Source organism: Ursus americanus, chromosome 28 (assembly GCF_024610735.1).
Source record: "Ursus americanus isolate L20-20 chromosome 28, mUrsAme1.1.p, whole genome shotgun sequence".
Taxonomy (NCBI): Eukaryota; Metazoa; Chordata; class Mammalia; order Carnivora; family Ursidae; genus Ursus; species Ursus americanus.
The window spans coordinates 36,112,797-36,127,000 of NC_142154.1; the positions used below are offsets into that span (position 1 = coordinate 36,112,797).

Here is a 14,204-nt window from a genome sequence, read left to right on the forward strand (position 1 = left end):
GCCTAAAGACAGAGGCAGGGAGACTGATTGTCCCACTGTCACCCTAACTCAGGTTTCCAGGAATCATCGACTCATTGTTCTTCTTGCTCAGGAATCACGTTGTGCAAGAATACCCTTCCTCAGCCCGGGCCTCCCAGTGAATTCTCTCAGGGCTTCTGGAGAAGACGCACGACAGCGGGAGTCTGAAACGCGGACAGCCAGGCCAAGCTGTCTGCGCACGCCGCACATTGGAGCAGAAGTCCCAGTGACTTCCCTTCTTGGCTGAGCAAGGAACGAACTCTCCACCAGAGAGATCTGTCCAGAGACCCATCTGGCTCACAGAGCAGCTCTCCATGCCAAAGAGCGGTAACTGGCGGAGCCAGAAAAGAAATTCCTGAGAAAGTGGGGGCAGCACCAGGCAAAAGGGAAAAGCAAGTTGGTTATTCCAGGAAGGAGCTGAAACTTTCCTTTCTCTGGAAATAACGTTCGAGCTCTCCATCAAACACCCAGAGCACGGGACGTGGAAGGCAGCGGGAAGAGAAAAACACAGGCCTGGATTAATGACTGTGTTAGGAGCAGGAGACACGCTTCTTGGCCCAGTTTCGCTGTTGACTCCTGTGTGTTCTGGAACAAGTTAATCACACATCCACCCGTTCAACAACCCTTGCAGGGCGAGCCATTCTCTGCTGTTATGCTAGGGGCTGGGGATACAGAGATGAATGAGACACGGCCCCTGACTTGAAGACACTCACAGACCAGTGAGAGAATAACAAACTCTGAGCCGTAGTTTCCACATGTGCAATACAGGCAAAAGAGACCTATCCCGAGGTCGCTGTGACCAATAAATGAGAAAAGTAGCTAACGCACATAATACAGCACTTGGTATATTACAGGCCCTTGATAAACAGTCATTATTTATCACAGTAAGAAAGGGACGGACACTTTGCCAAAGGAATACAGACGCAAAGCACTTCATCTGCTTTGGGAAGGGGCTGGTTCATGGGAACGCTTCTTGGAAGAGCTGTCTGAACTAAACAGTGACATTATTACTATAGTAACAATATAACTAAGCTAAACAGTAACATTATTTACTAATGATTTATGTGAGGCAGCCCTTTTAATTCTCACAAATATACGAAATACATGTGTAATTTGCAATTACTGCCCTTTGCCATGAACTCTCCTCATTTTACGGACGAATAAATAACTCAGAGTTTATATAACCCACATGTAAGAGACTTAAGACTTGAACTTTAACTGGCAGAGTCCCAAGCCTCAGGGTTATACCTGAAAAGACCAGCAGACTTAGCCTAGAAAAGGTATGAGAATGGGGGGGGGGGGAGTAAGCATTCCCAGGAAAGGCAGTAATAAGCAAAAGCGAGGAGCACACAAAGGTCCAGCTCATAAAAGGAATTCAGTCTTATTGGGTATCAATTTCTTCACAAACTACATAAAGGCAGAAGGAAGGCAATTTACGTTAGACCCCTCTATGCAAACCATTTTGTTAGCTGCTTTCTGAATGTTATTTCCTGAATCCTCACAGCAACCTAGGAGTAGCCAAGAGGATTCCATTTTATAGATGATACAATGGCTTTCCTCCACCAACCCTTCAACAACACTGACGGTCCCTCTTGGGTCCCTCTAAGTGAGATTTATGTCATTTGCAGCCCTCGAACACAGCCCCATGCTCAAGAAACGTTAATTTCTCCTCTCCTTTCAGCTACTCCTATTTCCTAGAAACAAGTACACTAGAATATTCTATCTTGGAATTCAGAGGTCTTAAAAAAAAACAAAATCAAGATCCATATAATGCTGGAAAACTGCTCCCCACACAAGTCATACCGTACCTCCTTATTGATACCTTTCTTGTCACTACAAAAAAGGACAAAATGGTAGCTAGCGCAGTTAGAAAGTAGAAAGCGTTCTACAATTTTGCATTTTAACTGTATAGTTTGACGCGTTCTGTATAAAGTATACACCTGTGAACCCGTCACCAAAATCAGGATTTAATATTTTGATTACTCCAGAAAGTTCCCTCATATTCCTTTGAAGGCGATCCCCACTCCAGCCCCCAACACCCTCAGGCAACCAGTAATCTACTTTTTACTATGTTACTGTGGATTAATTACATTTGTCCTAGATAGACATACACGTGGGATCATACAGTATGTATTCCTTTGTCTAGGGCTTCTTCTACTCAGCGTAATGTTTTTGAGAGTCACTCAAGTTGTATCAACAGTTTGTTCATTTTTATTGTTGAGTTGCATTCTGTTGTTTAAATATATCAAAATGTGTTTATTCACTCATCTGGTGATGAATATTTTGTTTGTTCTAGTTTGGGGCTATTGTGAATAAAGATGCTATGAACATTTGTGCACAAGTCTTTATGTGGACAAATGTATTCATTTCTAAGTCAATACTGAGATGTGGGGTTGATGGATTGGTTGTATGGCTTAATTTTAAAAGAAACTACTAAACCCTCTTTCAAAGTGATTGTCCCTTTTCTTGGTTGCTTTTAAGAAACTTGCTTTATCACTGTTTTCAGCAACTTCACTTTTTTTTTCTTTTTTGGTTTTTCACAGCTTTACTAGTATATAATTTTCTCTTTTTTAAAGATTTATTTATTTACTTGAGAGAGAAAAAGAGAGAGAACAAGCCCAGGAGGGGCAGAGGGAGAGAGAGAATCTCAAGCAGACTCCCTACTGAGCTCAGAGCTTGAAACAGGGCTCGATCCCACCCACGAATGACCCTGAGATCGTGACCTGAACTGAAAGCAAGAATCAGATGTTTAACTGAGCCACCCAGGCGCCCCTATTGGTATGTAACTTTCATACAATAAACCCCATATACTTAAAGTGTATCATTTGATGAATATATGTATGTGATCATCATCACAATCAAGATTATAAACATATTACCCCCCAAAGTTTCCTCGTGCCCCTCTAGGTCTTCCCTTCCCCCCTTCCTTCACTCCCCAGGCAACCAGTGGTTTACATTTCATCACTACAGATCAGCTTGTAATTTCTAGAATTATATAAATGGAATCATACAGGGGCGCCTGGGTGGCTCAGTTGGTGAAGCGTCTGCCTTCAGCTCAGGTCATGATCCCAGGGTCCTGGGATCGAGCCTCACATCGGACTCCCTGCTCAGCAGGCAGTCTGCTTGTCCCTCTGCCCCTACCCCCCTTCTACTCCCTCCTTCCCTCTCTCTCTCTCAAATAAAGTCTTAAAAAAAAAAAAAAACAGTACAAACTATTTCCATCTATGTAAAACAGAGAAAGCAACAGCAAATCTATAGTGACAGAAAGCACACCAGTGGTTGCCCGAGGGTCTAAGGAGAAATGAAGAACAGAAGCACAAGGGTACTTCTGGGGTGGTGCAAATGTTCTATCTCAATGTGGTGGTAGATGCATGCACGGCTTTACCGAACAGCAGACCTTCCGCTAAAGTGGCTGTATTTTATGGTATATAAATTATACCTCAGTCAAGTTTATTAGGAAAAAATTAAAAAGCTGAGGTAGCCAGAGGACAGAAAAATGGAGACCATAGGGCTGTGGACCACGTGCGTCCGGCCAAGGTGTGCTAGCGGGGACAGGTACGAGGAGGGAGGGCCGCGGAGGAGTCAGGTGGGCTGAGGGAATCGACCGGCCAGCTTAGGAGCCAAAGTAGATTAGGTGATACGTTCTAAAATTGGTATTTTTTCAAACACTATAAAATATGCATGACATAAAAGTTACCATTTTAACCATTCTTAAGCATAGAGTTCTGGCACTAAATGCATTCATGCTGTTATGCACCCGCCACCATCAGGGTTGTTCAGGTGTCGGTTTTGCTTGAACTGATTTGTAGATTGAAGGCCATCCCACTGAAAATCCCAATAACCTTTTTTTTGTAGACTCGACAAATTATATCTAAAATGGAAATGGAAATGCAAAGGAGCTAGAACAGCCAAAACAACTTTGAAGAAGAAAAACAAAGTTGGGGCACTGAGACTACCTGATTTCCAGATTTATTATAAAGCTGCGATAATCAGTGGTGGCGTGGTGGTGTGAAGCTAACCACAACAGATTGAATGGAACAGAAGGAATAACTCAGAAATAGACATGTCCATGTACCGTCAGTTGAGTTTTGACAAAGATTCCGAGGTACTTCAATAGAGGAAGAATAATCTTATCAAATATCGCTCCACCGGCTGTATATCCATATGCACAAAAATGAGCCCGTGCTCTTATCCAACTCTCGGTGGGCCTCAGATCTAACTATATTATTACAGCCATAAACCTTCTGAAAGAAACATACATTATCATAGTGCCATCTGTTTCAGCAAAGAGTTTTTAAATAGGTCACAAAAGGCACAACAAAGTCTAAAGGAAAAATCAAGAAATTGAACTTCATCTCAATAAAAAACATTTGCTTTTCAAAAGATACAAAAGCGAAAAGGCAAGTCGCAGACTAAGTGAAAATATTGGCAAAACATTTATCTGTCAAGTAGCATTGTTTAGAATATACAAAGAACTCTTAAAATTTAATAATAAAAAGATAACCCCATTGGAAAAGAGGAAACCTTTGAATGGATGCCCTACTGATGAGATATATGGGGGGCACATAAGCACGTGAAAAGACATTAAACATCATTAGTCATTAGGGAGACGTAAATTCAGATCGCAGTGAGATATCCCTCCACACCTTCTTGAATGTCTACAGACTGCATGTCAGGAGAGCATGCAACTCTAGATCTCGGGGTCACGAGTTCAAGCCCCATGTTGGACATAAAGCTTACTTCAAACTAAATAACTAACGAACTAGTCAAAGACTTGTCATAAAGATTAAAAACACTATTCAATGGTTTTTACACCAAAACACAAAAGAGGATGCAACAACTTTTCGATTTCAGCTAAAATTCAAAACATAATAACTAGCAAGTAACTTCTTACCTCTGTGCATAATCTTGTGCTTCTCCCTCAGGTAAGTCAGACCTTTTATTACCTAGAGGAAAGACAATATCACAAGATGGGAAACTGAAATGGGGGTGGTTAGACGGCCTCTGTATTTTAAAATGATCTAGAAAATATTTCATCTAACATCACAAATTTGCCTTCTTCCCTTATTTTTTATTCGATTTTTAACCTGTCTTATCAAGAAACCACCTTTTTACATGGTATAGTTACTTTAAGCAACACTGATTATTGCAAGTTTAGACAACTTGAAAAACCCCTGTGCTCGAATTCAGTTTTTTTCTAAAGCTGCAATATAAAAAGAGGCTTTCTCACGCTGCAAATGGGAATTCTTTTGGACACCCTGTCCTATTTCTGCAGACACAGATTTTAATATAAAGAAAGTCACTTTTCTGGTTCTGATGAGAGAGAAAGAGAGAGAGAATATTGTATGTAGAATCTAGACAGGGAAAATTCTAGCAAGAAGACCCCACTATTCTTATAAACTTTCCCTTGATTGACTTACTATCTTCCTCCCTTGTCTATTTCCTGCCAACTCATTAACTTCTCAACGAGAGGGGCTTGGAAGAAAAAAATCGCACAACATACTCACAGCAATGCTAACTTTTCCTAAAATTTGTTCAGGAATTCTTCCAGCTTTCTTCAGGACTTGATCCAAGGAACCCCCATCCTAAGAAAAAGAACACCAGTCCATTTAGTGACAGTGTTTCTAACTATTCTTTCAAGTGTTAAACTTCAGCAGGGAAGTGTATCTCACACGTGCCAAATCCCCCTGGAAGGGTACCCTTTGATTTGTTCCAGACCACAAAGACAGAAATGCAAAACATTGTGGGAGGGATCAAATAACCAAAAACTCAAATCGTACAAAAAATCGTTAAACAACTACCAATTCAGGGATCAAAATAAGCTTTGTTGGGGCACTTGGCTGACTCAGTGGGTAGATCACATGACTCTTGATCTTGGAATTCTGAGTTCAAACCCCACACTGCGTGCAGAGATTACTTAAAAATAAAATCTTAAAAAAAAAAAAAAAAAAAAAGGTTTGCACTGAACTGACAGAACAGTATACGGTTAGGACCAGAGGCTCTAGAGGCAAACTGTCTAAATTCACATCCCACAACTCTGCCACTTACTATCAAGGGAACTTTGACCGTGTTACTCAACTTGTAAAATGGGGGTGATATTTTAAGTCTACTAGAATAATCATAGGGCTATTAAACAAGCTAATACGTATAAAGCACTCAGGACGTCATCTAGCCCACAGTAAATGCTCGATAAATGTCAGCCATTTAAGCACCAGCATGTAAGTCACAACTTGCATTTGGTATTATCCTTAAAAATAATAGTTAATAAAATCAAAAGAAAAATGTCACAGAAAGCAATAATTCATTCCATAAACCCTACCAAGTGTCATGAACTGTGATAGGTTCTATGGAGGACAGAGGTACAAAAAAAGACCTAGTTCCCATCCTCAATAAATGCACAGGGGCGTCTGGGTAGTTCAGTGAGTTAAGTGTCTGCTTTCGGCTCAGGTCATGATCCCAGGGGTCCTGGAATTGAGTCCCATGTCGGGCTCCCTGCTCAGCAGGTAGTCTGCTTCTCCCTCTCCCTCTGCTCCTCTGCCCCTTCTCCCTACCGTCCCTCCCCGGCTCATGCTCTCTCACTCGCTCTCAAATAAATAAATAAAATCCTTAAAAAAAATAAATGTACAAACTAGAAGGGTAAATATATAATTCTTAATATAATAAAATAATAAATTATTAAGAAAAGTGTTACACATGTAGAAAAGAGAGTAATTCTGACTTCACTTTAGAAAATGGCATTTGTTGGCTAAAATTAACAAGTCAGGAAACACCAGATGTTGGCAAGGATGCAGAGAAAGGGGAACCCCCTTACACTGTTGGTGGGAATACAAACTGGTACAGCCACTCTGGAAAATAGTACAGAGGTTCCTTAAAAACTGAAAAATAGAGGGGCGCCCGGGTGGCACAGCAGTTAAAGCGTCTGCCTTCGGCTCGGGGCGTGATCCTGGCGTTATGGGATCGAGCCCCACATCAGGCTCTTCCACTATGAGCCTGCTTCTTCCTCTCCCACTCCCCCTGCTTGTGTTCCCTCTCTCACTGGCTGTCTCTATCTTTGTCAAATAAATAAATAAAATCTTTAAAAAAAAAAAAAGTGAAAAATAGAGCCACCCTATGACCAAGCAATTGCACCATACAAGGCAGGGAACAAACAGTTGAATGAGGAGAACAGACATCACTACAGATGCTCAGAGGAGGAGTGATTCCTGGACAAAGCAGCTAAGGAAAGAACTGGCAGGGAAAAGCAGGCAGAGGGAGAAGGAGACTCCCCACTGAGCAAGGAGCCCTACGCAGGGCTTGATCCCAGGACCCTGGGATCATGACCTGAGCCAAAAGCACATGCCCAACCTTCTAAGCCAGCCAGGCACCCCATATTCCCACTTTTACAGACATAAACAAGTGTTCGTGTACACACACAAAACCAGAACATCCAAAACATTACCGATGGTTATTTCTAGTCTAGGTAGTAAGATGATGAGGGATTTTTGTTGTGTGATAGTTTCTTCTTTGTGCTATTTTTTTTTAAAGATTTTATTTATTTATTTGACAGAGACAGACAGCCATCGAGAGAGGGAACACAAGCAGGGCAAGTGGGAGAGGAAGAAGCAGGCTCCCGGCAGAGGAGCCAGATGCGGGACTCGATCCCAGAACGCTGGGATCACGCCCTGAGCCGAAGGCAGATGCTTAACGACTGTGCCATCCCAGGCGCCCCCTTTGCGCTTTTTTATTTCTAAATTTTCCACAATGAATAAATGTTTTCCTCTTTAAATTACTGAATTCCTTTATGAAAGTGGAGAATTAAATCTACAAATCAATTAACAGTACCAAGTGTCCAGTTTGTGCAAAGGCTAAGACAGATACAACACTGCTTTCTTTCTAAAAGAGCTGAGAAAATAAGATTCATTCAGGGATACAGACCTCTCAAGAAATGTCTCCTAAAACAATGCTAAAAATAGATTATCCACTTAAAAATCCTATGCTTATGGAAAGGAGCATTTGGACCAATCACTCTCTGTCACGGTCAACTCTGGATCACAGAAGCTGACGGAAAAGAAAGCAATGCAGGTGTGACCTGTCAAATGCACACTAGTACCCCCAAACATGTTTGTCTTCTAATCAGAATTAATGGTGGGTGGGCCAATCAACCAAAGAGCACAATGGAAGATTCTGAAATTCAACCTAAAATATCCTATGTGCCAGAATTCCCACACAGACATGAGCGGAATCATTAATCTAGAACCAAACAGAACGCCCCTACAAACCCATTTATTTTCCAAGAGTCCTTGGAAGAGCCCTACCCACGCTGTGATCCGGGCTGAGTTTTGAGTCACCCTGTGAGCCTGGCTGCTTTCACAATGCCATAGGCCCCTCGTGGCCAAATCAGGACATCAGAGCCCAGGTAACCACACCCAAGTCAGCAGGCTTCTAGAAACATGATAGCACCTCTCAATTTCCTTTACCAATGGGAAGAGGGACTCCGGTGCAGAAAGTTCCTGAGCCATTTCTCTTTTGCTTCCAGTTGGATGTGGTTTCAGATCCTTTGTCTGATCGGCTTTGCCTAATTATCAGGGAGGACCATGCAGTTAAAACTAGGTAACAAAGCAACTCTGTCAAAATCTGACTCAGGGGACGCCTGGGTGGCTCAGTCGTTAAGCGTCTGCCTTTGGCTCAGGGCGTGATCCCAGCGTTCTGGGATCGAGCCCCGCATCTGGCTCCTCCAACGGGAGCCTGCTTCTTCCTCTCCCACTCCCCCTGCTTGTGTTCCCTCTCTCACTGGCTGTCTGTCTCTGTCAAATAAATAAATAAATCTTAAAAAAAGAAGAAGAAGAAGAAGAAGAAGAAGAAGAAGAAGAAGAAGAAGAAGAAGAAGAAGCAGCAGCAGCAGCAGCAGCAGCACTGAGGAGAAAACATTAAAAAAAAAAATCTGACTCAGATGAGGTAGAAATGCTAACCCCTCGGTTCTCAGGTTCCACAGCCTAGGACAGAGGGCAGCCTGGCTCACAGCTTCCTTGGGGATTGTGGTGAATATTCCTATTAAAAAGGAAGAAACCTTGGCTCTCTTTCCTTTCGCCTCCTTCCCAGCTATAAGCAGACTTACAGTGTGAACAATGTGATTATTAGCGAGATTTAGGAAGCATGAACCACAGTCACAATTACCCAGAGCTGCCTGCAACTCACCTTACAACCTTTTAATTTCACTTCACTGTTGCCAAGGACTTGCCTTCCTTGACTAAAGCTGATGAAATTGTGCTTATTTTTAGAAGCTAATTATTAAGTAAATCAATGGTGCTTTTGTGAAGGTTTTCTATAGAAGAGACAAATGCTTTATGGAGGGAAAAAAAAAAAAAAAAGCTCAAAAGCTTTTACTCCTGCATGAGAACCATCCACCCTGAACCCCGAGTTCTCTGGTTGCTCAGCTACCCCCTGAGCAGGAATCTATTCCCCCCAAGGCAGGAGCATTCCTATCCTGATCAGGGGCATCCGTTTACCCCTCGGGTCTCAAAAATTCAGACTGGGCAGTGCAAGCACAGCTTCCTTCTAGCAAAGGTCAGCCCCTGACTGAGTGCTTTAGAAGATGGGGCCCAATGGATGCCAGAGACACAAATTCATTTTAAAATGCATCTAAGAAATGATGCGAGCAAGGGATTAGGTGGGCAATATGTGGTAAAGCAAATACGGCAGAGTGGTGACTGCAGAACTGCACGGGGGGTTCACAGTGTACATTACTCCTTGCTGTGTTTGCAACTGTCTCAATAAAGTGTTGGGGGAAAATGTGAGTGACAAAGAACACAGAGAGACAGTGACATAGACAGACGCCAAGAACCTCCGAAGTTGGGAGGTGGCTCATGAACAGAGCTCTACGTGACAACACCTTTGAAATGTGGAAGCTGAGACAGAACAGAAATCCCCGAAGAGAAGTGGCTGCTGGCAGAGTCAGAGAGTTTTCCTGTCAGGGGAGGCCAGGACAGGAGCGCTCCTGCAGGAAGGCCCGCTCAGGCACGCAGAGGCAGTGAGAGCGTCCAGGGCTAGAGCAGAAAGCTCCTCTGGAGCGTGGCTGCTTGCACTCCAGGCCGCAGCAGCTTCACTGCACGGCCCCGTCTCTGGCGTTCTGACCTCTCCACTAGCATCAGCAGACCTGTCCAGCTGGGCCTGTGGATACCCAGGAACGGAACACCCGAGGCCTAACTCTTCCTGCGGCGCCCCAGGCCTGACCGTGCCCTCCGCATCTGGGCCTCCTTCACTCGGCCCCTCAACACATTTCAGCCAACAGGTGCCAGACACTGTGCCTGGTCTTCAAAAGGCTTTGACCCTCCCAGCTTCTGAGGGCCAGTTTTCCAGGCTCAGGCTCCCCGGGGTAACTCCAGAGACATCTGCATATGTGGGAAGACCCCACCCTGCCCACAGAGCCAAATCCATGAGCGGAAAACTGACCTGCAGATGCTGGAAAGGGACTGAGAGAAAGGGAAACTAACCCTTGTCATGTCCTGAGTCCTCTTGTCCTCCTGGAGGGAAAGGCTGGGTGGGAAGGACAGAGCAAGAGGCACGCAAGTTGTGATCAGTATCTATGAATCCAGAGTGAATAAAGGATTCCAGAATGAGGAAGCCTCACTACGGGTGCATTTAAGACAAATAAAAAGACTGAACTCCATGTGGCAAGAGGCGACATAAAGCTAAAAGAACAGGTTCCAGCATGTTCTGAATAAAGGAAAAGGCCACTGGCTATCAATGTTTGGGGCCTAATCCTAACCTCTGAAGTAAGCACCCTGGAGTTCAACGATGCTCACCCTATAAATAGTATCCTGGTTCCTCTAACAAAGGGCGAATGCTGAGTGACACAGAACATGGAGGTAACTCAGGAAATTACCTGATGGGTCAGAAGACAGCAGGCATGAGATGACACAGAGCCAGTGCTCAGAAGCCCTTCCATCCACACTGACACTCCTCACCTAAGAAGGCCCTAGAGCACAGCCATCCAGCCTGTGAACAGCTCTGGGGAGCAGAGTCTCCATCCCCCCAGCCGCCCCCGCGGCACCCTGCACATTACAGGCACTACAAGTAAATGTTTGTGAAGGCGAACCCACGCTAACTAATGTAGACCCTGACTGGTCACAAGTGCCCCAAATCACAGAGATTCGAGGGGTTAGCGGCGGGGGGAGCCCCCAGAGAAGAGCTGGTCCAAACATTTCTCTGCACAGATGAGAAAATCCTGAGACAGCATGAAATTTAAAGAAAGCAGACCTGGTTAGAGTCACTAGTTAGAATTAAGCTGACATTTACTGGTTACAGAACGTAGACTAATAACGAAGCCTCTCGAGGCCTAGTTCCCTCCATCCACCACCGTGGGGAAGTTGTTCCACACTGTGTCTCACAGGAGAGGGCTGATGTGATTAACAATTTACATAACATGGAAAGGACTCGCCAAGTGGTGGAAAATGGGAGAGCTAATTACTATTCTGTCTAGCCATGCCCCCACCCGCCGTCAATTACTGTGGCCACACCTAAGAGGAAAAAGGCTCCTCTGGCCTTTCCCGTCACTGCTTTCTCACCATTACCTGCAGCCTCTTCCCCTTCTAGTTTTCAAGGACCTCCACTGCCAGTTACACATCTTCATCCAAAACTCGGGGCTAGAGCTAGAAAACCAACCATCATCAGCACAAAGAGCCCAAGAAACCCAAAGCGTAAGGAACAGCCCCCTCCCCCTGCGCTGCACCCCAGCAAAGGGAGGCTAAGACCCAAGGGGAAAATACCAGCACCCCAAGACTGAGTGAGGACCAAACCAGAAATGTTCCCGTGCTGCCCAGAGGCTGCTTCACTCCCGTTCAAGCAAGAGGAACGAGCTTTCTCAGTAACTTCCAGGCACGCAGAAGACATTTCAGCGTCTACATTCCACATGGCACCACACCAGTCAGCAGACGCCTGCAAGAGTGTGCACGGCACTTCCCAATCGTTACCATGGAGAGAAGTTCAAAATAATGGGGCACCGGCAAGGAACAAAGCTCCCGGGGAGGGTGCTCCTGGAGTTCACTGAGACCAGGCACCGGGGCTCTCTTTCCAGAGCTCAGGGCAGATCCAGGGTCAGGAAGGAAGCAGAGCTGCTGAGGGTCACTTTGCCAGCCCAAGGACTGAGAGCACAGCAGCCAGAAGTGCGCACACTCGGTCACGTCAGCCCTGGTCTCCGAGCTGTCAGCCCCAGCGAGAATGAAGCGAGTACTACTGTTCGCAGAAGACAGGCCTGGAGTCAGTGGGCCCAGACTGACTCCGTTATTTCCACTAATCCTCGAAGATTAATCTACAACGAGGTAGGTAGAGTAATGGCCATTTTACAAAACGAGGAAACAGAGAATCAGAAAGAAACTTGCCTGAGGTCTTGGTGAGAAGGTGACAGTCTGTAAACAAAATCATTATTGAGCACCTGCTGTGTGCCAGGGCTATTCTGGGCTTTGGAGACACAGTGGCAAACGAGACAGTGTCTACTTGGATTTTTGTGGAGAAGGGAGATATGAATAAACATCTCGGATTCCAAAGTCCCCTGTTGCCTCATGGGGACAGGAAAAAATAGCGATCACGAAGCTAGCCTCTCTCTCTGAAATTCTGGCACCAAGGATGGAAACAGAGCCCCAGTCGCTATCCAGTGCATTCAACAAAGTACGGGCACTGGGGTCCAACAGCCTCGGTTTAAATTCTACTAATTCCGCTAACTAGCTGCATGACCTTGGGCAAGTCATTCATTTCTCCGAGCCTCAGTCTCCTCATTTGTAAAATGCAGATGATCTACCCATCCAATGAGGTTGTGGAGTAAATACAATAAAAAATTAATCTGCGTTGGATAGTACATGATATGATATGCACCCAACACATTAATCCGTATTGCCAGCATTATTATTGTCATGGATGCCGTCACTGCTACTGTTAGGCACCGGGAAGAGGAGGAAGGGACTCCAGGCAGCTAACGGTATAAAGACTGGCAGCTCACACCCACACAATTAGCCCGTAAGTGCCCCCTCACTTGCCCTCTCTGATGCGCATCAGGTGGTATTGGTTCCCCGCATGCCCGAAGAACCCCTCCAGACTGTCTTTAAAGCAGATTACAGACTCTGAGGACAGGGATGTCTCATCTCCACAACCCCAGAACTGGGTACCCAGCACACAACACTGCACATCATAAATGGATTTAAAGCATACTAACCAGGTTTTACCTCTATTAAAATCGTGGGGACAAGAAAACTGGGAGATGTGCTCTGGACATAGCCACCAGGGATATCTGACTGCTGCCACCTCTCTTTGCAGAGAGGAGGGGGCCGTGGAAAGAGGCCTGTGGTCTTTGGTTATTCCAAGTTCTACAGTCAGGCTTCCCAGATGCCTAAGACAGGGATGTGGATTCAGATAGGAACAGGGAAGCAGCTGGGTGCCTCCCAAACCAAAGACGAGCCCAGAGCCATCCAACGCCCAGGCTGTCGCCCCAGAGGCTGAGAGGTGGCCACATACCATATGTTCCATGCAGATACTGATCTCGCCATCGCTGTAGAACGCACCATAGAAGCCCACGATGTAAGGCGAGTTGCACTCGTGCAGAACCTGCAGCTCTCTTATGATCTGATTCCGGATTGCAGGTTTGATCTCCAGGTGAATTAGCTGCAGAAAGAAAGATGGGAGGAAGAGAGGCTTGAAAAATATATGGATGCATGGACGGATGGGCAGATGGAAATGTTCTTCACTGGTTACGCTCTTAAAGGTTGGAAGAGAAGAAACAGGCAAGTTTTAACTAACAAGTTTCTGTCTGACCGAAGTACTCGGTGCCAACCTATCCGGGCAGGGACTGGTACTGGAGGAGCGGTAACCAGGGGAGGGCGGCCGTGCCTCGGCTCCAAGAGCCAACAGTGGGGGGGGGGGGGCTCACCCCTCCCAAGAACAAAGCTGAATGGAGGGCTTCCTCCAAAAGAACCTGTGAAGAGGAGGGAAAAGCAGCCTTGAGGACCTGACACCTGAGGGCCATGGGAGTGGAAGGGTACAGGGAACTGGGTATGCGGACCTAGGCTGCCCAGGAGATTGCCCTTGACCTCTGGAGCCTGAGGTGGTGGACAGTCAGCCAGGGCCTCAAGTGCCACCTTATGTGCCCCTCATGTCATCCCTGGTATTATCCAGGGAGACAGGGGACAGACACAGCCGCCATAGGAAATGGTTACTGAGTA

At 45.4% G+C, this 14,204-nt stretch overlaps 1 protein-coding gene across 2 annotated transcripts in view; it reads right to left on the reverse strand.

Annotated features, from left to right (window-relative positions):
* Positions 1-14,204, reverse strand: part of MAP2K1 (mitogen-activated protein kinase kinase 1) — a 76,074-nt gene that overhangs the window by 23,439 nt on the left and 38,431 nt on the right. For both annotated transcript variants that reach the window (XM_045810787.2, XM_045810788.2), the window contains exons 3-5: positions 13,501-13,647; positions 5,526-5,603; positions 4,913-4,964 (exon numbers count right to left, since the gene is read on the reverse strand). In XM_045810787.2, coding sequence (XP_045666743.2) covers positions 4,913-4,964; positions 5,526-5,603; positions 13,501-13,647 — 277 coding nt within the window. The remainder of the gene's footprint in view (positions 1-4,912; positions 4,965-5,525; positions 5,604-13,500; positions 13,648-14,204) is intronic.